Source organism: Aethalodelphis obliquidens, unplaced genomic scaffold, assembly GCF_003676395.1.
Source record: "Aethalodelphis obliquidens isolate GAN/ISIS:26980383/991018 unplaced genomic scaffold, ASM367639v1 scaffold123, whole genome shotgun sequence".
Classification (NCBI taxonomy): domain Eukaryota; kingdom Metazoa; phylum Chordata; class Mammalia; order Artiodactyla; family Delphinidae; genus Aethalodelphis; species Aethalodelphis obliquidens.
Window position 1 is genome coordinate 2,024,127 of NW_020838067.1, and position 27,347 is coordinate 2,051,473.

The 27,347-nt window shown below is 45.6% G+C and overlaps 1 protein-coding gene across 1 annotated transcript in view; it reads left to right on the plus strand.

Moving 5' to 3' along the window:
• The window catches only part of CFAP92 (cilia and flagella associated protein 92 (putative)), a 55,795-nt gene that overhangs the window by 10,179 nt on the left and 18,269 nt on the right, over window positions 1–27,347 (plus strand). The window contains 5 exon segments of the mRNA XM_027098494.1: window positions 425–500; window positions 9,009–9,130; window positions 12,511–12,651; window positions 17,026–17,210; window positions 25,421–26,325. Coding sequence (XP_026954295.1) covers window positions 425–500; window positions 9,009–9,130; window positions 12,511–12,651; window positions 17,026–17,210; window positions 25,421–26,325 — 1,429 coding nt within the window.

Sequence of the window (27,347 nt, forward strand, 5' to 3'; positions counted from 1 at the left end):
ACTGTCCTGTTTCCTTAAGAACTTTCCGTAAACTTCATCTGTGGTTACTTTGTAATATTTCCTCTGCTGGCGGCACTGTAATGTGCTTAACTATTCCCTGTTGGTGGGAACTTAGGAATCGTGGGGGGTGTTTTCTGTATTCTCTACGGTGCTGAAGTGGACAGTTGAACAGATGATAGACTTTTCTTCTTTTTTGTTCTCTGGGGGGTTAGATAAGGACCTAGGGGCCTTCTCTTGCCTCCATTTGTCCAAAGTAACCATAGTTATTCTGTGTATTCATTCATTACTCACGTATTATTGACAGACCTTTATACCAAATGCTTGGGGACTGTTGCCCGGGGGCTGGCATTGCGTGTGCCTTAGTGAACTCGTATAGAACAGGAAGTTTGGAGACACTGGCTAACATTACTGGCTTCTCACCCAGCAGAAAAGGCAACTCTTCCCAAGACCACCAAGGACGATGAAGAGCTGCTCAGGACGGAAGATCTTGACACAGTACGGTAAGGATGGCCCTGTGTTATTTTGGGGTGTGGGAGTGGAACCCCCTCTTGTACTTGCCCCACAGATTCTCACCCAGAGTCATGTCGATTTTTGGTTACTTCATTTATGTTCGATCTCACGCAATCCAGCTGAGATGAACAGAACAGAGAGAGGCATGCTGTGCCTTGGAGTGTGTGTTGTGCATCGGGCCCCATGCTTTTGCCTGCGTTCCTGTATCGCATTTAATCACCAGCATTATCACCCTGTGGGGTGGTATTACCATCTCCATTTTCTCCATAAAGTCACTGAGGGGTTACGTGATTTTTACAAAGTTATACAACTAGAATTCTTGGTCATCTTGAGAGTGTTGGTAACGCCAGGATCCCAACCCACACCTTCAGATAACTGAGTCCACAGCCTTTCCTGTTGGGAGTGTGGTTGCTCTTGGGGCCTCCTGTAGCCTAATGAGGGTCCAGCAAAGGAGGCTTCTCAGATGCTGTGGGGAGTCAGGGAGAATGGAGGCCCAGCTGGTGGCTTGACGGCATAGGATGGGAAGAACCAGAGAACATGTCATTCTTTTCAAAAATTTTATTGAATTATAGTTGATTTACAATGTTGTGTTAATTTCTTCTGTACAGCAACGTGACTCAGTGTTGATTAAAAAAATTTTTTGCAGGAATTTACAGATTAATTTGGGGAGAATTGACTCCCCCCCCCAGAATATATATATATATATATATATATATATATATATATATATATATATTTTAACATCTTTATTGGAATATAATTGCTTTATAATGGTGTGTTAGTTTCTGCTTTATAACAAAGTGAATCAGTTATACATATACATATATCCCCATATCTCTTCCCTCTTGCGTCTCCCTCCCTCCAACCCTCCCTATCCCACCCCTCTAGGTGGTCACAAAGCACCAAGCTGATCTCCCTGTGCAATGTGGCTGCTTCCCACTAGCTATCTATTTTACGTTTGCTAGTGTATATATGTCCATGCCACTCTCTCACTTCGTCCCAGCTTCTCCTTCCCCCCTCTGTGTCCTCAAGTCCATTCTCTAGTAGGTCTGTGTCTTTATTCCCGTCCTGCCCCTAGGTTCTTCATAAACATTTTTTTTTTTAGATTCCATATATATGTTAGCATATGGTATTTGTTTTTCTCTTTCTGACTCACTTCACTCTGTATGACATAATCCAGGTCCATCCACCTCATTACAAATAACTCAATTTCGTTTCTTTTTTATGGCTGAGTAATATTCCATTGTATATATGTGACACATCCTCTTCATCCATTCATCTGTCGATGGACACCTAGGTTGCTTCCATGTCCTGGCTATTGTAAATAGTGCTGCAATGAACACTGTGGTACATAACTCTTTTTGTGTTTTTGTTTTTGTTTTTGTTTTGTAGTACACGGGCCTCTCACTGTTGGGGCCTCTCCCGTTGTGGAGCACAGGCTCCGGACGTGCAGGCTCAGCGGCCATGGCTCACGGGCCCAGCCGCTCCGCGGCATGTGGGATCTTCCCGGACCGGGGCACGAACCCGCGTCCCCTGCATCGGCAGGAGGACTCTCAACCACTGCGCCACCAGGGAAGCCCCTTTGTTTTTTTTTATGTCTGTGTGGATAGTGATAATAATCCAATAGTAGTATTATCATCAACAACAGATTTTTAAAATTTTTTGAATTTTATTTTATTCATTTATTTATTTTTTGCGGTACACGGGCCACTCACTGTTGTGGCCTCTCCTGTTGCGGAGCGCATGCTCCGGGCGTGCAGGCTCAGCGGCCGTGGCTCAGGGGCCCAGATGCTCCGTGGCATGTGGGATCCTCCCGGACCGGGGCACGAACCCGTGTCCCCTGAATCGGCAGGTGGACTCTCAACCACTGCGCCACCAGGGAAGTCCTATTTTATTTTTTTATACAGCAGGTTCTTATTAGTCATCAATTTTATACACACCAGTGTATACATGTCAATACCAATCGTCCAATTCATCACACCACCCCCCAGCCCCCGCCGCTTTCCCCCATTGGTGTCCATACGTTTGTTCTCTACATCTGTGTCTCAATTTCTGCCCTGCAAACTGGTTCATCTGTACCATTTTTCTAGGTTCCACATACACACGTTAATATACGATATTTGTTTTTCTATTTCTGACTTACTTCACTCCGTATGACAATCTCTAGATCCATCCACATCTCAAAAAATGACCCAATTTCATTCCTTTTTACGGCTGAGTAATATTCCATTGTATATATGTACCACATCTTCTTTATCTATTCGTCGTCTATGGGCATTTAGGTTGCTTCCATGACCTGGCTATTGTAAATAGTGCTGCAATGAACATTGTGGTGCATGTGTGTTTTTTATTTTTTTATTCTTGGAGGGAATTTTTTTTTTATTCAAACAGAAAGTCACAAAAATTATAATCATCCTCATCAGTTCACTCAGTCCCATGTAATTTTTTTTCATCTTGATCTTTTGTTAGCACTTTTACGAATTCATCAGTTTTCCAGTAGAGTTCTGAAAATGCTTATTCATTCAGTTCAGCAGTATAGTCAGTTACCAGAAACCTGTACTTGTCAGAGTCTTTTCCATGAATTCCTTGAAGATGAAATCCTTTTATAGGAACATTTTTGCAAAAGCATCAGAGTACACCCAGAACTGTCTGTAAATGACAAAAGACTTAAAAATGTCCACGGTTAAAGATTTGATGAAAGTTCATAATTATGCAATTGACAAGGAAATTTAGTTATTTCTGAGATACACACTTTAAAGTAATAACTAGAATTATGACTTATTATACCAGAACATATAAGATTTTTAGAAATTTCATGTAATGTCTGAAACATTTATATTAACATATTTCCATACAAATAACCCAAAGAAAGTTTAGTATTAGTTGGGTTTTTTTGTTTTTTTTTATACTGCAGGTTCTTTTTAGTCATCAATTTTATACACATCAGTGTATACATGTCAGTCCCAATCGCCCAATTCAGCACACCACCATCCCCACCCTACCACGGTTTTCCTCCATTGGTGTCCATACGTTTGTTCTCTACATCTGTGTCTCAACTTCTGCCCTGCAAACCAGTTCATCTGTACCATTTTCCTAGGTTCCACATACGTGCGTTAACATACGATATTTGTTTTTCACTTTCAGACTTACTTCATTCTGTATGACAGTCTTTAGATCCATCCATGTCTCAACAAGTGACTCAATTTCGTTCCTTTTTATGGCTGAGTAATATTCCATTGTATATATGTACCACATCTTCTTTATCCATTCGTCTGTTGACGGGCATTTAGGTTGCTTCCATGACCTGGCTATTGTAAACAGTGCTGCAGTGAACATTGGGGTGCATGGGTCTTTTTCAATTATGGTTTTCTATGGGTATCTGCCCAGTAGTGGGATTGCTGGATCATATGGTAATTCTATTTTTAGTTTTATAAGGAACCTCCATACTGTTCTCCATAGTGGCTGTATCAATTTATATTCCCACCAACAGTGCAAGAGGGTTCCCTTTTCTCCACACCCTCTCCAGCATTTGTTGTTTGTACATTTTCTGATGATGCCCATTCTAACTGGTGTAAGGTGATACCTCATTGTAGTTTTGATGTGCATTTCTCTAATAATTAGTGATGTTGAGCAACTTTTCATGTGATTCTGTATGTCTTCTTTGGAGAAATGTCTGTTTAGGTCTTCTGCCCATTTTTGGATTGGGTTGTTTGTTTCTTTAATATTGAGCTGAATTAGCTGTTTATATATTTTAGAGATTAATTGTTTGTACGTTGACTTGTTTGCAAATAGTTTTTCCCATTCTGAGGGTTGTCTTTTCGTCTTGTTTGTAGTTTCCTTTGCTGTGCAAAAGCCTTGAAGTTTCATTAGGTCCCATTTGTTTATTTTTGTTTTTATTTTCATTACTCTAGGAAGTGGATCAAAAAAGATCTTGCTGTGATTTATGTCAAAGAGTGTTCTTCCTATGTTTTCCTCTAAGAGTTTTATAGTGTTCAGTCTTACATTTAGGTTTTGAATCCATTTGGAGTTTATTTTTGTGTATGGTGTTAGGGAGTGTTCTAATTTCATTCTTTTACATCTAGCTGTCCAGATTTCCCATCACTGCTTATTGAAGAGACTGTCTTTTCTCCATTGTATATCTTTGCCTCCTTTGTCATAGATTAGTTGACCATAGGTGCGTGGGTTTATCTCTGGGCTTTCTATCTTGTTCCATTGATCTATGTTTCTGTTTTTGTGCCAATACCATATTGTCTTGATTACTGTAGCTTTGTAGTATAGTCTGAAGTCAGGGAGTCTGATTCCTCCAGCTCCGTTTTTTTCCCTCAAGACTGCTTTTGCTCTTCAGGGTCTTTTGTGTCTCCATACAAATTTTAAGATGATTTGTTCTAGTTCCGTAAAAAATGCCATTGGTAATTTGTTAGAGATTGCATTGAATCTGTAGATTGCTTTGGGTAGTATAGTCATTTTCACAATATTGATTCTTCCAATCCAAGAACATGGTATATCTCTCCATCTATTGCTATCACCTTTAATTTCTTTCATCAGTGTCTTATAGTTTTCTGCATACAGGTCTTTGGTCTCCCTAGGTAGGTTTATTCCTAGGTATTTTATTCTTTTAGTTGCAGTGGTAAATGGGACTGTTTCCATAATTTCTCTTTCAGATTTTTCCTCATTAGTGTATAGGAATGCAAGAGATTTCTGTGCATTAATTTTGTATCCTGCCACTTTACCAAATTCATTGATTAGCTCTAGTAGTTTTCTGGTGGCATTTCTAGGATTCTCTATGTATAGTATCATGTCATCTGCAAGCAGTGACAGTTTTACTTCTTCTTTTCCAATTTGTATTCCTCTTATTTCTTTTTCTTCTTTGATTGCCATGGCTAGGACTTCCAAAACTATGTTGAATAATAGTGGTGAGAGTGGACATCCTTGTCTTGTTTCTGATCTTAGAGGAAATGCTTTCAGTTTTTCACCATTGAGAATGATGTTTGCTGTGGGTTTGTCATATACGGCCTTTATTATGTTGATGTAGGTGCCTTCTATGCCCACTTTCTGGAGAGTTTTTATCATAAATGGGTGTTGAATTTTGTCAAAAGCTTTTTCTGCATCTATTGAGATGATCATATGGTTTTTATTCTTCAATTTGTTAATATGGTGTATCACATTGATTGATTTGCATATATTGAAGAATCCTTGCATCCCTGAGATAAATCCCACTTGATCGTGGTGTATGATCCTTTTAATGTGTTGTTGGATTCTGTTTGCTAGTATTTTGTTGAGGATTTTTACATCTGTATTCATCAGTGATATTGGTCTGTAATTTTCTTGTTTTGTAGTATCTTTGTCTGGTTTTAGTATCAGGGTGATGGTGGCTTCATAGAATGAGTTTGAGAGTGTTCCTTCCTCTGTAATTTTTTGGAAGAGTTTGAGAAGGATGAGTGTTAGCTCTTCTCTAAATGTTTGATAGAATTCACCTGTGAAGCCATCTGGTCCTGGACTTTTGTTTGTTGGAAGATTTAAAATCACAGTTTCAATTTCATTACTTGTGATTGGTCTGTTCATATTTTCTGTTTCTTCCTGGTTCAGTCTTGGAAGGTTATCCCTTTCTAAGAATTTGTCCATTTCTTCCAGGTTGTCCATTTTATTGGCATAGAGTTGCTAGTAGTAGTCTCTTAGGATGCTTTGTATTTCTGCAGTGTCTGTTGTAACTTCTCCTTTTTCATTTCTAATTTTATTGATTTGAGTCCTCTCCCTCTTTTTCTTGATGCATCTGGCTAATGGTTTATCAATTTTGTTTATCCTCTCAAAGAACCAGCTTTTAGTTTTATTGATCTTTGCTATTGTTTCATTTCTATTTCATTTATTTCTGCTCTGGTCTTTATGATTTCTTTCCTTCTGCTCACTTTGGGTTTTGTTTGTTCTTCTTTCTCTAGTTCCTTTAGGTGTAAGGTTAGATTGTTTACTTGAGACGTTTCTTGTTTCTTGAGGTAGGCTTTTATAGCTATAAACTCCCCTCTTAGAAGTGCTTTTGCTGCATCCCATAGGTTTTGGATTGTCATGGTTTCATTGTAATTTGTTTCTAGGTATATTTTGATCTCCTCTTTGATTTCCTCAGTGATCTCTTGGTTATTTAGTAACGTATTGTTTAGCCTCCTTGTGTTTCTGTTTTTATGGTATTTTTCCCTGTAATTCATTTCTAATCTCATAGTGTTGTGGTAAGAAAAGATGCTTGATATAATTTCAATTTTCTTAAATTTCCTGAGGCTGGATTTGTGACCCAAGATGTGATCTATGCTGGAGAATGCTCCATGCGCACTGGAGAAGAAAGTGTAATCTGCTCGTTTTGGATGGAATGTCCTATGAATATTAATTAAATCTATCTGGTCTATTGTGTCATTTAAAGCTTCTGTTTCCTAATTTATTTTCATTTTGGATGATCTGTCCATTGGTGTAAGTGAGGTGTTAATGTCCCCCACTATTATTGTGTTACTGTCAATTTCCTCTTTTATAGCTGTTAGCAGTTGCCTTGTGTATTGAGGTGCTCCTATGTTGGGTGCATATATGTTTATAATTGTTATATGTTCTTCTTGGATTGATCCTTTGATCATTATGTAGTGTCTTTCCTTGTCTCTTGTAACATTCTTTATTTTAAAGTCTCTTTTATCTGATATGAGTATACTTTCTTTTGATTTCCATTTGCATGGAATATCTTTTTCCATCCCCTCACTTTCAGTCTGTATGTGTCCCTAGGTCTGAAGTGGGTCTCTTGTAGACAGCATATATATGGGTCTTGTTTTTGTATCCATTCAGCAAGCCTGTGTGTTTTGGTTGGAGCATTTAATCCATTCACGTTTAAGGTAATTATCGATATGTATGTTCCTATGACCATTTTTAAAATTGTTTTGGGTTTGTTTTTGTAGGTCCTTTTCTTCTCTTGTGTCTCCTATTTAGAGAAGTTCCTTTAGCATTTGGAGCTGGTTTGGTGGTGCTGAATTCTCTGAGCTTCTGCTTGTAAAGCTTTTGATTTCTCCCTCGAATCTGAATGAGATCCTTGCCGGGTAGAGTAATCCTGGTTGTAGGTTCTTCCCTTTCATCACTTGAAGTATATCATGCCACTCCCTTCTGGCTTGTAGAGTTTCTGCTGAGAAATCGGCTGTTAACCTTATGGGAGTTCCCTTATATATTATTTGTTGTTTTTCCCTTGCTGCTTTCAGTAATTTTTCTTCGTCTTTAATTTTTGCCAGTTTGATTACTATGTGTCTCGGCATGTTTCTCCTTGGGTTTATCCTATATGGGACCCTCTGTGCTTCCTGGACTTGGGTGACTATTTCCTTTCCCATGTTAGGGAAGTTTTCGACTATAATCTCTTCAAATATTTTCTCTGGTCCTTTCTCTCTTTCTCCTTCTTCTGGGACCCTTATAATGTGAATGTTGTTGCATTTAATGTTGTCCCAGAGGTCTCTTAGGCTGTCTTCATTTCTTTTCATTCTTTTTTCTTTAGTCTGTTCTGCAGCAGTGAATTTCACTATTCTGTCTTCCAGGTCACTTATCCCTTCTTCTGCCTCAGTTATTCTGCTATTGATTCCTTCTAGTGTAGTTTTCATTTCAGTTATTGTATTGTTCATCTTTGTTTGTTTGTTCTTTAATTCTTCTAGGTCTTTGTTCAACATTTCTTGCATCTTCTCGATCCCTGCCTCCATTCTTTTTCCGAGGTCCTGGATCATCTTCACTATCATGATTCTGAATTCTTTTTCTGGAAGGTTGCCTATCTCCACTTCATTTAGTTGTTTTTCTGGGGTTTTATCTTGTTCCTTCAATTGGTACATAGCCCTCTGCCTTTTCATCTTGTCTGTCTTTCTGTGAATGTGGTGTTTGTTCCACAGGCTGCAGGATTGTAGTTCTTGTTGCTTCTGCTGTCTGCCCTCTGGTGGATCAGGCTATCTAAGAGGCTTGTGCAAGTTTCCTGATCGGAGGGACTGGTACATGACTCTTTTTGACTTATGGTTTTCTCAGGGTAGTGAATTGACATTTTTACATTTTGTAGTTCTCCCATCCATGATCATGGTGTATCTTTTTGCCTAATTCAGCTCCTCCTTTATGAATTTTAATAGGGTTGATTTTTTTTCTTCCTATAGTTGTTGTGGATAATTCCTGTAAAAGAATTCCTAAATATTTTAGAGTTTCAGTTGCTTTTTATAAAATATATTATTTTTTCCATCATAAATGATAATGCAAGTTTGTCTGCAGACTGCCAGCCTCAGCATGACTGGGAGCTTGTTAGAAATGGGAATCTTAGGGACACCCCAGGCTTGCTGAACCACAATCTGCATTTTATTCAGTGATTCATATGCATGTTGAAATTTGAGAAGCAGTGGGTTAGAGGAATGTGGTGTTATATTTTTAAAAGTCTGCTTACATGCAGTCCAGTAAATAAATTACTAGATCTGGTCCCTGATTTTTCTCACTTTCATTTATTTTTCTCTTTGTGAATTTTCTAGATGTGGTACTTCAAGACCAGTTATTGCTTTGGGAGGGGCAACCATGACAGAGATGGAGGAGTTAATTGAGAGGCCGTCATTTAGCAGCTTAACAAACTTGTTGGAAAAGCAAACATTTCAAAGTAAGTTAGGATGGGACTTCGGAAATTTATAGTATAAGTAGACCTGGAAAAGAATTATGAAATATTTCAAATTCAAGATACTTCAATAAGATTCAAATTTTATTCAAAAGTAAAAACTACTACATGCAATTTTAACTTACCCGGTCCATCTCACCTCATCCGTCCGTCCATCCATCCATCCATCCTATCCCATGCCATCCCATGCCATCCCATGCCATCCCATGCCATCCCATCCCATCCCATCCCATCCCATCCCTTCCCATCCTTTCCCATCCCATGCCATCCCATGCCATCCCATGCCATCCCATGCCATCCCATGCCATCCCTTCCCATCCTTTCCCATCCCATGCCATCCCATGCCATCCCATGCCATCCCATGCCATCCCATCCCATCCCATCCCATCCCATCCCATCCTTTCCCACTCCACCAGTATTTCTGTGCTCCTGGTCCATGGTGTTGTGTGTATGGGAAACATGAAAATCTCTACTATTGACCAGAGACTTCCAGATAAATAATTACACTTCTATGTGATAGATGCTGTGTAGGGTGGGTATGTGGGATGTGGGGGTGGAGAGGCTGTCTTTGGAAGATGAGAAGCCATTTGCTTCTTAAGGTGGAATGAGGGAAATGGCACTCCTGAAAGCATATGATCTGTGTCCGACTCCCAGCAAGGACCCTCGGGTCCCTGAATCTACCTCCTCGTTCTTTTTTTTTTTTTGCGGTACGCGGGCCTCTCACCGCCGCGGCCCCTCCCGCCGCGGAGCACAGGCTCCGGACACGCAGGCCCATGGGCCATGGCCCACGGGCCCAGCTGCTCCGCGGCACGTGGGATCCTCGCGGACCGGGGCACGAACCCGCATCCCCTGCATCGGCAGGCGGACCCCCAACCACTGCGCCACCAGGGAAGCCCTACCTCCTCGTTCTTGGCCTAGATCTCCTCAGCAGTGTTTCAGCAAGCGGTTGTGTTTCCAGTATGAGGTGGAAAATTCTAGAGCTGGGGCACTTGCTTCCCGTTTCCCATTTGTTGAGCTGTAACTGCTGCAAATCGTTTCCTTAACCCTCAGTCAATCTGCTTTTCCCAGTTCTAGTCCAACCCTGAAGCTTCTGGAGTCAGGCTCCTCACTGGCCGTAGGAGATGTAGGGGAGTAACATCAGTCCTGTTTTTCAGGCCCTAAAAGACTAGGAACACCTTGCAACTCCTTCCGAGTTTTCTCTTTCCAGGTTAAACAGCCTCAGTGCTTTTTAATGTCCTTTAAGCATTTTAATGAGGTTTTCAAGCCATGCTTCTTTTTTTGAAGTAGAGAAAAGTACACAGAAAAATGTACAACGATGTACCCACAATTTAGGTATTAATATTTTGCCATATTTCCTTTATTTCCTTCTTGTTCCTTTTTTCTTTTCTTTCTTTCTTTTCTGTTTTTTTTAAAGAAATAAGAGGCTACAGATACAGTTTATGCGCCCTTGGCTTCCCGTGCTTTTGAGAAGCGTACAGCCACCCTCGCCTAGAAATCGGTGTAACCCTCCCCCCCCCCCCCCCCCCCCCCCCCCCTTTCTCACACGTTCATACAACATTTTATTGTTTTTTTTTTTGTATTTTTGTTTTTGCGGTTCGCGGGCCTCTCACTGTCGTGGCCTCTCCCGTTGCGGAGCACAGGCTCCGGATGCGCAGGCTCAGCGGCCATGGCTCACGGGCCCAGCCGCTCCGCGGCATGTGGGATCCTCCCGGACCGAGGCACGAACCCGTGTTCCCTGCATCGGCAGGCAGACTCTCAACCACTGCGCCACCAGGGAAGCCCTATAGTGATTTTTGGTTTCGTGAGTTACAGAAATGACTCCACGCATGCGTATTTAACAGCAGCTTGCTCTTTCTCTCGACTTTATTTCTAAGATTTATTGGTGTCAGTACATCTCAGTGCAGCCCCTTCTACCTTCTGTAAAGTGCCCTGTCGGCTAGTGCCCCCTTCATCCCTGCAGGCCCCGCTGAGGGATGTTTGAATAGTCACCAGTTTCCTGCTCTTACCAGGAACTGTCCTTGCGCGGGGTTCCAGCGCACGCGTTGGAGGGTGTAGGGTGCATGCCCGGTGGGATCACGGGCGTAGGAAATGCGCTGTGACCGCTCAGGGTATGCTGCCTGTTTAGGGTCCCGGTTGTACTTCTTTGCCCTCCTGACAGCAACCCTGAGAATTCGCGCTTCTCCACATCACCCTTGCATAGTCAGGGGCCCAGTTCCTGATTATAGGGATGGAGACTATCTAGAATGCTTATCTGGTCAGCACTTAGGTCATTTTCCTATTCCCATTTCTTCACTTATGTCGTTCTGTTGTGTTTAAATTCTTTTTCTTGTTGATCCCCAAACCTTTTTTTTTTAAGGTCTTTTGAATAACTCTGCGTAGTTTCGTGCACTGTAAACCTCACAGGCTGGGGTCTGTATCTTACCCTTTCCCTTCATGTAGGGTGTCTTGTTGTGTACCCCGGGTGTTCACCTCTTGCCGTCCAGTTTGTACTTTGGTTACCCAACACTTGAGAGACCCTTCCTCAAACAGATGGCAGTCTAGTCTCCCAAATATTCTTCTAATGATTTTGAAGTGTTTGTTTTCCACCTTCAGTGTGCAACTCATTTTGCATACGGAATGAGGTGCCCTATAATTTCATTTGTCTCCAGATGGACAGTCAGTATCATTGATGGACTGGTCCATCTTTTCCCACTGATTTGAAATGCCACCTCTGGCCTCTGTTAAGTCTCCCTATGTGTGTGGCTCTATTTCTGGGCTTGCCTGCAATGGTCTGTCCTATTGGTCTCTCTGTCACAGAACCTATAGCTCATGGTTTTAGTTACCCACACTTATGTGTCTTATCATCTCCTTTTTCTTCTTGATCTAAGCTGGGTGCTGAGATGAGCATCTCATGTGCCTTTGCCCACTGACTCTTCTCGATGCCCTGAGGAGGCAGGTGCTGCCCCCATTCGACAGACGGGGGCGTCGAGGCTCAGAATGGTTAAGAAGCTTTCCCTGCAGGAGGGAGAGAGCTGATTCTAGAACTTTGGTGGTTCAGCTTCAACGCCCAACCCTCAGCGCTGCGCTGAGGTTATAAGCCGACGGAGAGGAGAACTTGGGTATTGTGTGGTGCTGGTGTCGTCACAGCTGGCTCTGGGTAGTGGCGAGTTGGGGGATCAGGACCCCGTAATTTCTTGCTACGTGTAACCGACGACTGCTGTCCGCGTTGGGATGCGTCTCCCGGTTGCTGGGATAGACGAGGAGCACAGACTCTGCCTCCAGGGAGCCCCCAGAGCCTTCCGCATCCCTGCCGCGTGAAGCAGCCACGTACAGCCTCTGGGACAGGAGCTCCTCTTAACGTTTATTCCCTTCCTCTGATTTCACAGTTAAACGGAAAGAATCAGACGCGGGGAGGAAAAGCCAGAGGAGGAGGGAGAAATCTCGCATGGAGACAGACTCCAGGCTGGCAGGCCACGGGAAGCAGGGCACGTTCGCCATGCAGCTGGCGGTGATGCCGCTCCTCGCAGGTAGCCACACCCGTTCCCAGCAGCGTCCGGTCTCCTTGACCCGTGTGGCTAGAATGCCGGTAAACAGGACACTCGCAGTGGCCGAGCCCCTGCCCTACGCTCTCAGCCACCCCCGCCAAGTGGGCGTGTCTCCACTATACAGAGCGGGAAATGGAGGCGCAGCGAGGTCAAACGCGTCGGCCAAGATGACGCAGCGAGTAAGAGAAGCCTGGGTTTGAACCCAGGTCTGATTCCAAAGTCCAAGCAAATGTGAGAATAAGAAACGTCATGGGCTTCCCTGGTGGCGCAGTGGTTGAGAGTCCGCCTGCCGATGCAGGAGACACAGGATCGTGCCCCGGTCCGGGAAGATCCCACATGCCGCGGAGCGGCTGGGCCTGTGAGCCATGGCCGCTGAGCCTGCGCGTCCGGAGCCTGTGCTCCGCAACGGGAGGGGCCACGACAGTGAGAGGCCCGCGTACCGCAAAAAAAAAAAAAAAAAAGAAACGTCATGGTTTTGTTTGCTACATAAGATGCTACTTGGTATAAACACGTTCCTGCAGATTTTTACAAAGACGTCTAGTAAAGGAAATGAGGAAAGGCGACCAGTATTTATGCCCTATCATTTACTTCTCACGGCCAACTCTGATCTTCCCAGTGAACTGGTGCTGGTGGTATAGGGCGTGGTTATCATTGTCACGATTTTTTCAGGGAGGAATCAAAACTCAGAGAAGTGAAGCAGCTAAACCTGAAGGCACACAGCTCAGTGGCAGAACAGGGGTTTGCTTCATTTGCTTTGTAAGATCTGTCACCGTTTATAAACTCAGTTTGATAAAGAATAAGTAGGTATTTATTATGTCCATATGTTTAGATAATGGAAGGCTCAGAATATATTTTGGGTAAAGTTATGTGACTTTATTTTAAAAAGGGAATATGGGGGGAACCCTCTTCTTTTTAGAGAAAATAATTTCACATGTTTCATTGTGGGGTTTTTGGCCATCAGGGTGAACGAGTGCCCCCTTCTGGCCTATCTGGAGAAACTTAGGCAGACACGGAGGGTCAGTGAAACCCCATAGGGTCAGAGTCCAGTGCCGGGGGTGCCGGGAAAATCCTTATTTCCACAAGCACTTGGGTTGATGTCGATATGTTTTGAGGAACTATTAACTTTTTTGTCCACATGTTTAGATGGATTTTTGAAAATTAGTTTCACCCAAAGTGAGTTTTCAGAGACTCTTACCCACTGCTGAGCCGTGTCCGGGAGGACCGGGCCTTTCACGCAGCGGCCACGTGGCCCCGCCTGGGACAGTGACTTTGGTTCATGCTTCTTTGGTCTTGAACGCAGAAGCAGCCGGTGCTGCTCCAGGTGGGCGGGCCCCAGGGGACCTGCCTGACCTGCTCCTTACTTTGCTGTGAGGGGAGGGAGATGCTGACTGGTCCTGGTGTGCCCGGTGTGACCATTTCCAGCAGGTGAAGCCAAGAGGTGCCTGGGCCTCCGCCCCGTTTAACTTGTGCCGCCACGGCCCTGTACAGTGACAGTTATTGCAAGAGTGACAAACAGACTTTGAATCCTGGCTCAGCCCTTTACCAGCAGGTCGCCTGCTTTCTGTGAGTCTCAGTTTCCTCATCTGTAAAATGGGGACAGTAACTCCCACCCCAGGGGGCTGTAGGAAGGATCACGAGAGATAATGTGTGTAAACAGCTTGGTGGGGAGCCCTGCGCACGGCAGAGCTCAGGCAGGTTACTGGTGAGGAGGTGGCAGCTGCCTCGCCCGGACATCTGGGTGGGCTGCGTGTAGGGCCCTGGGCCTCCGGCAAGGGGGGCAGAAAGATCCCTGCTCCCTGGCCCTGAGGCCACGGCTTGTGGTCATGACTGCAAGTGGCTGTGGTGCAGCAGGCCAATTGTAGGTTTCTTTCTGCCATAAAATAGAATAGCATAAGATTATTCCACAACTAGAATGATTATTTTTAGTCATCTTCAATTTAATTTTTGTAAAATAAATTATTTTGTTGTGTTTATTTTTGGCTGCGTTGGGTCTCCGTTGCTGCGCGCGGGCATTCTCTAGTTGCGGCGAGCGGGGGCTACTCTTTGTTGCGGTGCACGGGCCTCTCATTGCGGTGGCTTCTCTTGTTGCAGAGCATGGGCTCTAGGCGTGTGGGCTTCAGTAGTTGCGGCACGTGGGTTCAGTAGTTGTGGCGCGCAGGCTCAGTAGTTGTGATGCACGGGCTTCGTTGCTCCATAGCATGTGGGATCTTCCTGGACCAGGGCTCGAACCCATGTCTCCTGCATTGGCAGGCGGATTCTCAACCACTGCACTGCCAGGGAAGCCCCATCTTCAATTTAAGATTAGGCCGCAGACTTTGCATACCTTAGTGGTAAATATTGTTGGCCAGTAAGTGTCTAGAAAGGTTCTGTGTTTGGAGTGAACTCTTATGTTTACTTCACAGAGGAGGGGCCACACTTTTAGCCACGCAGGACTGGTTTCAACACTGGTTCTGCTGCATATTGGCCAAGAGTCCTTGGACGATCACTTGACATCCCTGGACCTATCGTGTTCAAGTTCGGCAGCTGTAGGTGCACAGACCCTGTGGGGGCCACTTGCCCTTGCCTTGTTCCTTACGTGGGACAGTGGTTCTCACCTTGGGCACTTATGCCCCCGGGGACACTTGGCACTCTGTGAGGCATCTTTGGGTGTCACAGGTGGGAGTGGGACGCTGCTGAATGTCCCATGATGCACAGGGTGGTCCTCATGACGAATAATTATCAGTCCTCAAGTGTCAGTAGTGCTGAGGTTTAGATCCCTGCCCTGGATCATGGCTGACATCACCTGAGATTTCTGAATGTTGATATGAGTAGGTGTTTGCACTAGAGAGTCTTTCTAAACTGGACAAACTTCTATGAAAAGGCTGGCAAAGTTCTAGAACACAAATCAGAATTGGCTATGGTCTTAATGAGTTGGTTTTGAAGAAAGTCACAGGGAGAAGTGGGGGGTCCCCAGGAGGTGCCCACGGCCCAGGCAGACAGGGTACACCTCGGGCCCAGGACTTGTTCTGGAAGCAACTGCTCTTTCTGAGTGTGAGTGATGGGGCTCTCTCATGCCTTAAAAATATATTTACCAGCATCATGAAAGAAATAGAATTGGTCTTTTTGAGCGCAGACCCTGTGCTAGGAGGGGCAGTGTTCCTGACACCTTCCTGTACATAATCCCTCTTCATCCTCTTAACCCTAAGAAAGGTGGTATCTGTCCATTTTGCACACGAGGAAATCGAGCCTCAAAGAGCCTCTGACTTGTTGTAGGTCACATGATGCCTAACAGTCGGATTTAGGGTTTGAAAAATCTGCTTGCAAATCGGGAGCATTTTTTTTTTTTGGCCTTCGTCAGCGTCTCTCCACCTGGTGAAATGTATGGGCCCCTTTTGCGAGAAAAGTATTCTCACAGCTGCGCACGTGCCCTGCAGTGGTCAAGTCACCCACCCTCTTCTGCAGTCGCACTGTTGCACAACTGTCACAGCAGGAGGTGTTCCAGGCTGGATTTGGCTCGAATGTACCACTTGTGTTCTATGTCAGTACCTACGCTTCCCTCCCTGGATTACAGCGGTGAAAGTGACGCCGCTGGGCACCAAACACAGACACTGGTGTTATTTGTTCCTGAATGTGTTCTAGTCTAAGAGAACTGCCTGGAGAAGTGCTCCAGAGCTTTCTGCAGTGAAGGACTTGTTCCGTGTCTGCTCATAGCCGCATATGGCTGCTGAGCGTGTGACGTGGGACTCATGTGATGAAGGAAGTGCCTCTTAATTAATTAATTAGTTAATTTATTGGCCATGCTGTGCGGCATGTGGGATCTTAGTTCCCCGACCAGGGATAGAACCTGTGCCCCCTGCAGTGGAAGCGCGGAGTCTTAAGCACTGGACCAACAGCGAAGTCTGAAGGAAGTGCATTTTAAATTATATTTAATTTTAATTAATTTAAACATAAATATCCACATACGGCCAGTAACTATGGGACTCGCAGCGCAAGTCTGGTGGTTCTGGAATTACTTGGAGAGATTTTAAAAATCCCAGTGTGGAGGCTACAGCCCAGACCAAGCCCATGAGACTGGGGGTGGGACCCAAGCGTCATTGTTCCTGATTATAGCCTATAGATGATTCAGGAAATGCTTATTTCACAAGGTGATCATCAATATTAAATCACAAAGTGAAATTCTCTTAGAGAACCTATGGGACCCCAGTTGAAAAAGTGGTGCAGACATACTGCCTGTAGATGTTTCCCAATTATTATTTTTTAAAGTTTTCCTCTTTTCGGTGTAATTTTATCTTTGGCTCTCAGGTTGCCTGATCCCTCCTGTGCTGGTTTCGGGGCCATTCTGAATAACATTCTAACGCTGTGTGTATCTCCCTGCAGGATGGCAAACTGTCGTGAGTCATGGCAGTGGGAGGTCGGCCAACGTCTTAGATTGTTTTTTGACCCTAAAAACAGAAGTTCCCCTCATGACTGAAGAGCAAAAGCGGGACTTAAACCCCCTGACCATAGAGATCAAGTGTGTTTCCTGCCTTCCATCACGGTCTGTGTCCTTCAGTGAACTAGAGGTAAGAGTGAGCCAGGCCAGCTGGTTTGAGAGGTGCTTTTCCCAGCCATCTGCCCATCGCCTGTCGCCCCTCACCCACAGTGGCCCTACATGAGAAGTATGATCATCAACCCCATATCCTCATTTAGGATCTCACAGCCAGACGGCAAAGAGATTAGGTTCCTGGGATCAGGAGTTACCAAGTGTGAGGTCTCCTCTGCTACACCACAGGGTTCTTCAGGTGCAGGTAGCGACCCTCCACTCAGGAGGAGCCCTATGCTTCCTTGTTACAGCAGCAGTGCTTGCCTAGTCCTCACTTATTTTGAACCAGCCAGTTTAGTGCTGCTGTTTACCTTGGGAGTCCCCTGTTCCTCTCCTGGTGGGTCCCTGTCCCTGGATTCTGTGTCTTGCTCTTGCTTTGTTTCCTCTTTGATTTTGCTGGAGCACATCCTCCTGTAGCTTTCTGAGAAGAGGTTAATGGGAGATGCTTGTTTTATGATCTCTTATGTCTGAAAATATCCTTATTCTACCCTTATACTTGATTGATAGTTAGGGTATAGAATTGTAGGTTAAAAAATCATTTTCCTTCAGTTTAAAAGATTTTTATTGGAGTATAGTTGATTTACAATGTTGTGTTAGTTTCAGGTACACAGTAAAGTGAATCAGTTATACATATACACATATCCACCCTTTTTACATTCTTTTCCTATATAGATAATTACAGAGTATTGAGTAGAATTCCCTGTGCTACACAGTAGCTCCTTGTTAGTTATCTATTTTATATATAGTGGTGTGATCTCCCAATCCCAGTCTCCCAATTTATCCCTCCCCCATCTCCCCTGGTAACAATAAGTTTGTTTTCTACATCTGTGACTCTGTTTCTGTTTTGTAAATAAGTTCATTTGTACCATTTTTTTAGATTCCACATATAAGTAATATCGTATGATATTTGTCCTTCTCCGTCTGACTTACTTCACTTAGGATAATTTCTAGGTCCATCCATGTTGCTGCAAATGGCATTATTTCATTCTGTTTAATGGCTGAGTAATATTCCATTGTGTATATGTACCACAACTTCTTTATCCACTCCTGGATAAATTATCTATCCATTGATGGACAGTTAGGTTTCTTCCATGTCCTAGTTGTTGTAAACAGAGCTGCAATGAACACTGGGGTACGTGTATCTTTTTTTTATGTATATAAATGTATTTATTTATTTATTTATTTTTGGCTGCATTGGGTCTTTGTTACTGCATGCGGGCTTTTCTCTAGTTGCGGCAAGCGGGGGCTATTCTTCATTGCGGTGTGCAGGCTTCTCATTGCGGTGGCATCTCTTGTTGTGGAGCATGGGCTCTAGGTGCATGGGCTTCAGTAGCTGTGGCACGTGGGCTCAGTAGTTGTGACTCGTGGGCTCTAGAGTGCAGGCTCAGTAGTTGTGGCGCACGGGCTTAGTTGCTCCGTGGCATGTGAGATCTTCCTGGACCAGGGCTCTAACCCATGTCCCCTGCATTGGCAGGTGGATTCTTAACCACTGTGCCACCAGGGAAGCCCCATGTATCTTTTTGAATTACGGTTTTCTCCGGATATATGCCCAGTAGTGGGATTGCTGGGTCATATGGTACTTTATTTTTGGTTTTTTAAGGAACCTCCGTAGTGTTCTCCATAGTGGCTGCACCAATTTATATTCTCACCACCAGTGTAGGAGGGTTCCCTTTTCTCCACACCCTCTCCAGCATTTATTGTTTGCAGATTTTTTTGATGATGGCCATTCTGACTGGTGTGAGGTGATACCTCATTGTAGTTTTGATTTGCATTTCTCTGATAATTAGAGATGTTCAACATCTTTTCACGTGCTTTTTGGACATCTGTATGTATTCTTTAGAGAATTGTCTGTTTGGATCTTCTGTCCATTTTTTTTTTTTTTTTTTTTTTTTTGCGGTACGAGGGCCCCTCACTGTTGTGGCCTTTCCCATTGTGGAGCACAGGCTCTGGATGCGCAGGCTCAGCAGCCATGGCTCATGGGCCTAGCCGCTCTGTGGCATGTGGGATCTTCCTGGACCAGGGCACGAACCCGTGTCCCCTGCATCGGCAGGCGGACTCTCAACCACTGCGCCACCAGGGAAGCCCTCTTCTGTCCATTTTTTAATTGCGTTGTTTGTTTTTTTGATATTGAGCTGTGTGAGCTGTTTGTATATTTTGGAGATTAATCCTTTGTTGGTCTCTTCATTTGCGAATATTTTCTCCCATTCTGTGGGTTGTCTTTTTGTTTTGTGTTTGGTTCCCTTTGCTGTGCAAAAGCTTTTAAGTTTAATTAGGCTCCATTTGTTTATTTTTTGTTTTTATTTTCATTACTCTAGGAGGTGGATCCAAAAAGATATTGCTGCAATTTATGTCAGAGAGTGTTCTGCCTATGTTTTCCTCTAAGAGTTTAATAGTATCCGGTCTTACATTTAGGTCTTTAATGCATTTTGAGTTTATTTTTGTGTATGGTGTTAAGGAGTGTTCTAATTTCATTCTTTTACATGTAGTTGTCCAGTTTTTCCAGCACCACTTATTGAAGAGGCTGTTTTTTCTCCATTTTATATCCTTGCCTCCTTTGTCACAGATTAGGTGACCATAGGTGCATGGGTTTATTTCTGGGCCTTCTATCCCGATCCATTGATCTATATTTCTGTTTTTGTGCCAGTACCATTCTGTTTTGATTACTGTAGCTTTGTAGTATGGTCTGAAGTCAGGGAGTGTGATTCCTCCAGCTCCGTTTTTCTTTCTCAAGATTGCTTTGGCTATTTGGGGTGTTTTGTGTTTTGATACCAATTTAAAAATTTTTTGTTCTAGTTCTGTGAAAAATGCCATTGGTAATTTAATAGGGATTGTATTGAATCTAGATTGCCAAGGTGACTATCTATAAAAAGGTCTGCCTGAAAAGCTGGCCCTTGGCAGGTGTCTAGGAACTTTAATCATTCTCTAATGAGAGTGGTTCCTGGGCCTGACTGTTTCTGCCAACAGTGCTGACCGTGCTTTCCTCCAGGGTGCCTGGCGTATTGGGACACAGGCTGGGGGAGCCTAATACCAGCCCCAGTCAAAACCCTGCGTGCTATGTCTCCAGTGAGCTCCCTGGTGGACAGTACATCACCTGAGTTGTCACAGTCAGTTGTGCAGGAGCTCAATGCATCCTGGGACACACAGTAGGAGGCCATGGGGAGATGGCGCCTGTCCCCCTGCTTTGCCTCGCAGCCCTTTTCCCTTTGCAGGCTTTGCCTGGTCTCCTCTGACCTTTATGAAGCCCAGCTGTGGGTCCCACCACAGCTGAGTCCTGAGGTTCTCCTAGAGAATCACGGATCTGGGGGTGGCCCCGGGGCCGCCGACTCAGCAGTGTTTTCCTGCTTTGCGGGTCACTGTCCCTGTTTGTACAGTCCTTGTTTCCTCAAGTTGGTTTTTCTGTTTGTTTGGTCTCCATCGTCACATCTGTCTCAATCCCCTGGTTCGCTGCCCATAGGTAAGAGTGGGGGCCTCAAAAGCAGCCTTGGGTGCCGAGCGGGCTTGTGGGTTCTGAGCCTCATGCTGCGGTGGCCTGGGTGGGCTGGTGGTGGGGAGACCTCAAGTTCGATCTCTGGAGGTCTCTCCCAGTTGCCCGCCTGGAGGGTAAGGGTCTGGTAGCCAAGGGATGAAAAGGACGTGGGGTCTGCATTGGATGGTCCGTGAGCATCTGGTCACCTAATACATCTGGTTTGGATAGGAACTGAATGCCATCAGCTGTCCCTCATTCCAGAGACCCTCTGGTTTTTTAATTTTTAAAATAGCAAGCAGAAAAGTAAAAATATCCTACAGAATCGACTCTTTTCTCTTGGTGTACAGTTCTGTACATTTCAGTTCATGTGCGCATCAGTGAGGATACAGAACACCTCTATGACCGCACCCCCCACACTCTTTTGTACTAGCCCTTTATGACCACATCTTCCCCACCCGCACTCGCGGCAACCGCAGATGTGTTCGTCGTGATAGTTTTAACTTTTGAAGATTGTCGTCCAGATGGGGTTATATATTGTGTAACATCCACACTAACAACCTCTGCTGCAGCAGGGAACAACACGTACAGCCTCCTTCCCTCAGAACGATGCCGGCGAGATTCCCGCAAGCTAGAATTCATCCCTTTTTGCTGCTGAGTCGTATTCTGCAGCTGGATGGAACCGCAGTCTGTCCGTCCGTTAACCCATGGAGGATGTTTAGGTTGTTTCTGGTTTGGGGCAGTTACGAATACAGCTGCTAAAACATCTGTGTACGTGCTTTTGTGTGAACATAAGCCTTCAGTGCTTTAGGATAAATGCCCACAGTTCTTTAGGATAAATTCCCGGGCTCTGTGGAGAGGCTATGGCTGCCTTCTCAGCAGCGGTGTGCGGGGGCTCCAGCTGTGCTTATCCTCCCCAGAACTTGGTATCATCAGTGTTTTATTTTTAATTTTGGCCACTCTAATGAGTATGCAGTGTTATCTCATCGGGGTTTACCATGCATTTCCCTGATGCGGAGTGATGTGGCGCATCTCTTAATCTGCTTATCTGCCACTTTATGGCCCCTTTGGTGAAGTGTCAATTCAAGTTTTTGCCCACATTTCAACTGAGTTCTTTTTTTTAAATAAATTTATTTATTTTTGGCTGCATTGGGTTTTCGTTGCTGTGCACGGGCTTTCTCTAGTTGCGGCGAGTGGGGACTACTCTTCGTTGCAGTGCGTGGGCTTCTCGTTGCGGTGGCTTCTCTTGTTGCAGATCGTAGGCGTCCGTAGTTGTGGCTCACGGGTTCCAGAGCGCAGGTTCAGTAGTTGTGGCGCACGGGCTTAGTTGCTCCGCGGCATGTGGGATCTTCCCGGACCAGGGCCCGAACCCGTGTTCCCTGCATTGGCAGGCAGATTCCTAACCACTGCACCACCAGAGAAGTTCTCAACTGAGTACTTAGTTTTCCTGTTGTTGAGTTGAGAGTTTTTAAATCTATTCTGGATACAAGTCCGCTTTTGGATATATTCTTTGCAGATATTTTCTCCCAGTCTATAGTCTGCCTTTTTATTCTCTTATTTTAATTTTGATGAAGTCCAAATTATACATTTTTGTCTTCTATGGATTGTGTTTTTGTGTCACATCTAAGAACTCTTTGCCTAACCCCTGGTGACAGGGGTTTTCTTCTATGTTTATAGTTTTACATTTGGATCTATAATCAATTTTGAGTTAATTTATGTATAAGGTTTAAGTTAATGTTCATTTTTTTTTGCAAACACATGACTAATTGTTCCAGCACCATTTGTGGAAAAGACTTTTTTTTCCATTGAATTTCTTTTGCATTTCTGACAAAAATCAGTTGGCTGTACTGGTAGAGGTCTATTTCTGGATCCTTTATTCTTCTTTTTCAAAATTGTGTTAGCTCTTCCAGTTTCTTTGCCCTTTCATATAAATTTTATTTATTTATTTATTTTTTTCATATAAATTTTAGAATCAGCTTGTCTCCATCTACAAAAACTTGTGCTAGGATTTTGCCTGGCTTTGCACTAAATCCATAGATCAGTCTGGGGAGAACTGACGTCTTACTGTGTTGAGACTTCAACCCCTGAATTCAGTGTGCCTCTCCATTAGTTTAGGTCTCCTCTTTTCTCTCTCATCAGTGTTTTGAAGCTCTCAGGACCCTTTATTCATCTGCCTGCACAACAAACTAACAGCCTCCCGCCAAGCAGTAGGGGAGGGGAGGGGAGGGCACTTGGGCCGGCTGGCTTCTCGGGACTCGCAACAGTTCCCTTGCTGGGCTCTTTGCTGTGACCCCCAGATCCAGAGATGCTGGGTCCTGCCAGTTCCTAAGTCTTTTGAGGATTTTGCAGAGAATGTGGCTGGTTCTCAGCTTCTCCATTACGTGCTTGGGGTTTGGCTTCCTCACCTGTGCTGTGTCTGCACCACTTGCTCGTCCCTGTCCCGGCACTCATGCTGGCTTCTCTTCTCTTCTCCTTGTCCTTGTATGTTTATGTCTTAAAAAAAAATTCCCTGTGGTTTTTGGGGAGTTCGATGAGGGGTGTAACCAGATGTATGTGTTCAGTCTGCCACTTGAACCGCATGACGTGATGTTTAGTTCATGTCCCCAGTGGGCTGAAGTCGTCCGCACAAGGGACCATGGTGTCAGCGTCCCCAGCGCCTAGCCCGGGGCCTGGTACAAACAGGAGCTCAGTGACCATCATTCGAGCATGAGAGCCAAGGAACAGGACATTTTGATACACTGTTTGTATCACAGTTCATCTGTTCAAAGAGGATTCCCCTCACTCAGATTTTCAGTTGCCTGCCCAGCTGCTGCCACTGCAAACAGATTACAGGTTGGGAACTTGAACTTGCCAGAGGGCAGGTCCAGGAGAGAAAAGCAATAGGGGGTTTCCTTCCACTCTCTCTGTCTCATAGGGTTCCCACACCCCATTCCTTGGAACAGAAAGAGAGCTCTGTCTCTCCATGCCTGGTGCAGAATTCTGGGATTCAGGCTTCCTTTGCGTCTAGTCTGGGACATGCAGGAAGAGAATAAAACCCAGGAAACTCACTGGGTTTGGTCTCTTTCTCCAGTCTGCCCACTGCCTTTTACTTTTCAGAAGGTGTTCTCTGCATCTCTGTAGGGTTTTTTTTCCTCTAATATTTATTTATTTATTTAGGCTGCGCCAGATCTTAGTTGCAGCACATGGGACCTTCGTTGTGGCACGCAGGCTGCTTAGTTGCGGCATGCAGACTCTTAGTTGAAGCATGCCTTCTGTTGTATTCAGTGGGAGGGGCAGGGTGGGTGTGCTTATTCCGTTTAACCAGATTTGAAAGCTCCTCTTTTATTTTTCTTTACAATGTCTATTCTTTTTATTGATATATTGTGGATACGAGTCCTTTGTCAGATATGTATGCATTGTACATATTTTCTGCCCATCTGGAGCTTGACTTTAATTTTCTTAATAGTGTCTTTGATGAAGTCCAGCTTATCAACTTCTGTTATGATTAGTGCTTTTTGTGTCATATCAAATAAATCTTTTTTCCACCCCAAGTTTATGAAGATACTACCCTGTGTTTTCTTCTAGGAGAGGTATGATTTTAGCTTTTATGTTTAGGTCTATGATTCCTCAAGAACTAATTGCATTTTCCTAACCATAAAAATGGTATATTTCTTCCTTTAGATTTCTTTAATTTCTCTCTGCAGTGTTTTGTAGTTTTCAGTGTACAGGTCTTCCACATCTTTCATTTCTTCCTAAGCATTTTATGTCTTGATGCTGTTGTAGGTGATATTTTAAAATTTTCAGTTTTAGAATTTTCATTGCCAGTAAATAGAATTATGATAGTTTTGACCTTGATGATATACTTTTACTTTTTAAAAACCAAACAAATAGATTTATTTTATGTACCTGATCATTCTAATACCTGTGCCTTTGTACATCTGGTTTTGCTAGTGGTACCTTTTTCCCTTAGGTGTTTTGTGATTTTTACTATGATCCCATGTTTGATGGAACTTTCTCTGTGGGAATTCTTTGAGGCCTAGGTTGGAAGTGGATTTCTCCAGAAGGTTTTCTTAATTATTTCTGCCAGGTACCTGGGAGCCCTACCAACCCAGGATTATTTTTAAATAAAATTTCAGCATCAGTGGTAAAAGAAATAGTAAAATAAATAGCACCCTTGGAGTATGCATTCGAACCACACACTTGTGTAACGGTGAGCTTCTGATGATAAAGTTGTAGCATGCGCAAGGTTTCCTGTTTCTGTCCCGACACAGCCCTGCCCCCCGCCTGCAGCTCAGCCTGCGAGTCCTCTTAAACCCAGACCCAAGTTCTGCTTGGTCACTTTATATGCTAAAGGTGAGCCGTGCCAGCCCTCCAGATGCGTGTCTGGGAAACACGGATTCTCTGTTCTAAAAGCCACTCCTCTCCACACTTTCTGTGCCCGGCCATGGGACGGGAGGAAGGCACAGGGCCTGTCCTCGTGGCACTGGCCATCCGGGGGAAGTAGTTGCTTCAGCTGCCAGCTCAGTGCCGTACACGTGGCTCTCGGGCCTCGCAGTGGCCTTGCAGAGTGGGCCCTGTCCTTGGGGTTTGTGAATGAGGAACCACAGGCCGCAGGGGCTGCAGGGGCTGCCGGGCGTGAGCCTGGGGCCGGGATTTGAGCCGCTGGGTGGGGGCCACCTGGAGAGGAGGGGGGCCGGCAGGGGGTGCCCGCGGCTGCACCCATGACCGCCGCCCCTGCTCTCTCGCAGCGGCTGTGCACCCCCGTGTACTGCAGGTACCAGTTCTACAGGACCCCAGTGCACAGGACTGAGGGCCAGCCCCATGGGACCCACGTCTACTTCCAGGATATCAACGTCATCTTCCTTGGGGCCATGCACCCCAGCGACCTGAGGGAATACCTGGAGGGCCCCCCGATGGTGGTGGAAGTTCATGACCGGGACCGCAAGTCAGAGGGGTATTCCCGCAAGCCCGCCCTGTTTGGGGAGGACCCGCTGGATTCATACCTCAACCTCCAGACCCTAATTTCCCCGAAAGAGACGGAGAACAACCCCTTTGAAACCCAGGATAAGATGTGGGACCCTTACGGGGTTGCCCAGGTCAGCTTTGCCGACCTCCTCCTTGGCCAGAAGTACTTGAACCTGGTTGTCCCCGTCCACAGCTGCGAGCCCAAGGCCACGCGCCTCGGCCATGACAGCAGGAGCAGGAAGGCGGTGGGGTTGCGGGTGCCCGGAGACGGCCTGCGGCACAGCCCGATGCCCCCGGGCGACTACCTGGAGGCCAGCTGCCTGCTGAAGCTGCGGGCGGGCGTGGCGGTGCCGCTGTGGGCCGGGACCGAGGCCCTGGACGCCCACCCCACGGCCTCCCAGTTTGGCCGCGTCATCTTCGTGTTCACCTCCAGTAAGCTCTCACTCCTGCACGGCCTGCTGCAGGACGTCGCCGTGATCAACGCCGGGGCCCTGGGCCTGGACTCCTGCCCCGTGGAGGATATCCAGCAGATCCTGTCCGCCTTGAAGATGCCGGCGAAGATCCAGGAGCGGCCGGACCTGGACGTGCTCACTGGCTTCCACCTGCTGGACGGGCGGGGCCACCTCCTCATCCTGGAGGGCTTGGCCGACCGGGGCCTGAGGCGGCTGTGGGAGAGCCACCAGAGCCGGTAGGTAGGTCTCCGCGTTTCTGGGTGGGGAGGGGTGGCCAAGCTCAGGTTCTGTGACGCCGACTGTGGGAGGGACCTGTTGATTTGGTGCCTCTTGGGGTTCGTATAAGGCACTTCGCAGAGCTCAGCAGCTGGGAGAGCCGCTTGCCTTTGGTTGAAGCGAAGACTTCATGGGTATATGGAAGGGAGGCTGGTTCAGGAAACTGGGTCCTGCCTTCACACTCCCGAGGCGCCCCCCTGGCCAGCGGGGAGCAGAGTGTTCTCCCCGGCCCTGAGAGGGACACCACAAGGACACAGACGTCAGCTCGTCCCGAGGGAGACAGGGTGGATTATTGTGAGGCTGGAGGGCTGCTTACGCTGCAGAAGTCCCCTTCCCTGGAGGCCAGGAGCCCCCGATGGCCGCCCCCTGGAGATGTTGCAGAGGCAACGGAAGTGTCCCCTTCTGGGCCGCAGCAGGTGGCCCCTCGTGGTCTTCCGTTCTTTAGTTGTGGTGATGGGATAACTCCCTTTTTCTTTCATGATTTGCAGCTATCCTAGTTTGGATCAATAGGGCCTTCCTTCTCTGCTCTGGAGGCCCCCTATCTGTTCTCAGAGCTCAGATGCCCCATGACTCAGATGCTGACAACAGCAGGGTGTCCGGATGTTGACTGTGTCCACCCGGGGGGGGGCTGTCTTGATGTGCTGATGGCCAAGAGCACGGGGGCAGGGGAGGCGGGGAGGCCGCCTCGTGGCTGGTTATCCTCCCAGGAGGCCTGAAAGCATGCATACACACAAAAACGTGCACATGGATGTTCATAGCACCGTTATTTATAATAATCGGAAAGTGAAACGACTCAAATGTCCATCAGCTGATGAACAAAACATCCATACCATGGAATAATATTCAGCTGTCAAAAAGGAATGAAGTATTGATACAGATACTTCAACACGGATGAACCTTAAAAACGTTATGCTAGGGGACTTCCCTGGTGGCGCAGTGGGTAAGACTCATGCTCCCAATACAGAGGGCCCAGGTTTGATCT